Source organism: Chanos chanos, chromosome 7 (genome assembly GCF_902362185.1).
Source record: "Chanos chanos chromosome 7, fChaCha1.1, whole genome shotgun sequence".
In the NCBI taxonomy this organism is placed as follows: Eukaryota; Metazoa; Chordata; class Actinopteri; order Gonorynchiformes; family Chanidae; genus Chanos; species Chanos chanos.
The window spans coordinates 6912664-6915479 of NC_044501.1; the positions used below are offsets into that span (position 1 = coordinate 6912664).

At 46.7% G+C, this 2816-nt stretch overlaps 1 protein-coding gene across 1 annotated transcript; it reads left to right on the plus strand.

Moving 5' to 3' along the window:
* The first annotated feature begins 495 nt into the window (after window positions 1-495).
* On the plus strand, window positions 496-2409 carry LOC115815936 (rho-related GTP-binding protein RhoU). Its single transcript, XM_030778905.1, has 3 exons — window positions 496-748; window positions 1009-1067; window positions 1954-2409. The coding sequence occupies exons 1-3, from the start codon at window positions 496-498 to the stop codon at window positions 2407-2409; spliced, it is 768 nt and encodes a 255-aa protein (XP_030634765.1).
* The last annotated feature ends 407 nt before the right edge of the window (window positions 2410-2816 follow it).

The following is a 2816-nucleotide window of genomic DNA, read 5'->3' on the forward strand; positions in this document are numbered from 1 at the left end:
CCTTTAACCTACATTTTGCGTGCGCAGGACAAACCTCTGACAGGCTACAGCCTCTCCCCTCAAGAACGTAGACTTAACTATAATCATTTTAAGGTCGCATCACGTTTTCTTTAAGCCACACATAGCAACAAACTTTAGATGATTTCCCCCGCTAAAACAAATCCCCAGTCTCGAGCTTCGCTTGAAATGAAACACCGCGCGCATGTGGTGCTTATTAATCCTCTTACTAAGACCCAAGGCACACCAGATGCGGCGGTTGTCAATCAACCGGAGCTATCCACGGTCAAACTTGACTCCTAACCGCAAAAGACCGTTATCCATGCGAGAAATCGCACAGCAGGTGTGCAGGGCTAGACTACCACCTGAAGCGATCACCTCAGAGCTCAAACAACGACAGAAAATCCATAGAAGTGCGAAAGGGTGATGCAAAAACTACTGTAAAGAAGCAACGCAGATCTGAGTTGGTGAGAGAGTTTAAATGGTTACGCGTCAAATATGCCGCCTGTAGGTGATGGAGTGAGTCGAAGGAACGACGAGGAGCCGTGTGCCCCACCGATACCCCCAAGAAGAACTCTAAATCGTGACTTAGCCCTGGTCGCAAACGGTCGGTCAGCCTTGGTACCAGAACGAAAGGTAAAATGCGTCCTTGTTGGTGATGGAGCTGTTGGAAAGACGAGTCTTATTGTTAGCTACACCACAAATGGATACCCATCAGAATACATTCCCACAGCTTTTGACAATTTTGCAGGTAACTTCACAATCATTGCTAGCACTACTACCGTACAATATTTTTACGTGACATTCAAAGACTAGGCTACATCATGTTTAAGTCTAAACTTCCACTTTGTCAAGATGACGTCTTCAAACACCGACATTACGGTTATAGGCATGGTCTTAAGTTATCTTTCCATATGAAGCGTATTTAAGATATTTTGTGTGTGTTCGTTCACAACCAAAGACTGTTTTCCTCGTCTCATTAACCTGGAGCGAACTTTGTTATTCTTTCAGTCAAGGTTGTAGTTGATGGGAGACCAATTAGACTTCAGCTCTGTGACATGGCAGGACAGGTGAGCAAGAACTGCATCTCTCTCTCTCTCTCTTTCTCTCTCGCTCTCTCTCTCTCTGCCTCTCTCTCTCCCCCTCTTTCTCCCTCCCTGCCTCTCTCTCTCTGTTTGACATGTCTGAATTTACACACACACAAAGAAAGCATCTTTCTTTCAGTCTTTAATTCTTTCCCGTTATTTGAATGACAGAAGTGGGAGATGGAAGATGGAACTCCGTGTGTAAGAACACATTCGTAGTAGGTTCCCATTAGCGTGTGTTTGACATACATCCCAATGTGATTTCAGAGTTTAGAGGTTGCACTACTTTTTGGTTTCGCAAGAATAGACCTTACTTGCAGGAAACTAATTAGTCTAATTAGTCACACAACCTACATGACATGTTGCGTTAAGGTAGAGTTTAGTTTTTTTTATGTGTTTAGGTTGGAAATTTTTTTTAACCTTTTTCTATCTTTCCAAGTTCTGAAAAGTTACATTTTCACTGACTCCTCCTCAAGGGCCAGAATTCCTCAGGTTTTTGCCCTCATTTTTTGATTAAGGAGCAGTTTCCACTTGGTATTAAAGGTGTGCACATTCTTCTGCCAATCAGTGACATGGTATAATTGGTAGAAACCAGAATCAGAAAGGATTTTTCTGCCCAAAAGGACGTGAGTCAGGTGAAAATGATGAATGAAAACTTCTCTTTCGTAACATTTCATCACACCCTCACACCTCTTTCATCACACACACACAGCCGGACAGAATTCTCTCCCAATTGTCTCTTTGACCCACCCCGGCACCCCCCTATTCCACACACGCACACACACACACACACACACACACACACACACACACAGGAGCACACGAACCCCCTCTCTCTCAATTCACCCCTTGTGTCTGTTGCCCCCTGCAGGACGAGTTTGACCGCCTGCGTCCGCTCTGTTATCGCAACACGGACGCGTTCCTTCTCTGCTATAGCGTGGTCCAGCCCGCCTCCTTCCGCAACGTGTCGGACCGCTGGGCGCCGGAGATCCGCCGCCTGTGCCCGGGCGTACCCGTCGTCCTCGTCGGCACTCAGTGTGACCTGCGTGAGGACGTGCAGGTTCTGATCCAACTGGCGGAGCGGCGGGAGAAACCCATCAGCGGAGACGAGGCTCGGCTGTGCGCCCACGCGCTCGGCGCCGCATCGTTTATCGAATGTTCGGCTCTGACCCAGAAGAACCTGAAGGAGGTTTTCGACGCTGCCATTCTGTGCAGCGTCCAGCAGGCTGGGGGCTCGGACCTCAGGCGGACCCTGAGACGGAAGACGCCGGATAAAATCAAGCAGCTCTCGGAAACGTGGTGGAGAAAATTTAGCTGCTTTGTGTAGCTCCACGGTCTCGATCGTTGATACGGACAGACTACATAAGAGACTGTAGAGCACCTTTTGTTGTATTTCCTAAAATCCTTTGTTTTCAGGCCTGTGTTCGTGAGGGAAAGATGAGAAAAGCCTTGATCCCAGTTTTGATCGACACAAAGGGGTTATGCAGAGGGTTAAAATAACAAAAAGCAATCCAAAGGCCCAGTTTACCTTTCTTAACTTTCTCAGTTCATCAGCTGGACCACGACACTATTTTTTTTTTTTTTATTAGTTCTGTAATTCCAGGCAAAACAGCAGCACTTGTTTTGCGATCCGTCAGACAGCTACACCTTAAGGTACTTAAGGTATTCACACAGTGAAACAGACCAGTTGATCCCGATAAGTGGAGATAGAAGTGCAGAGACTTAACTGGAGTG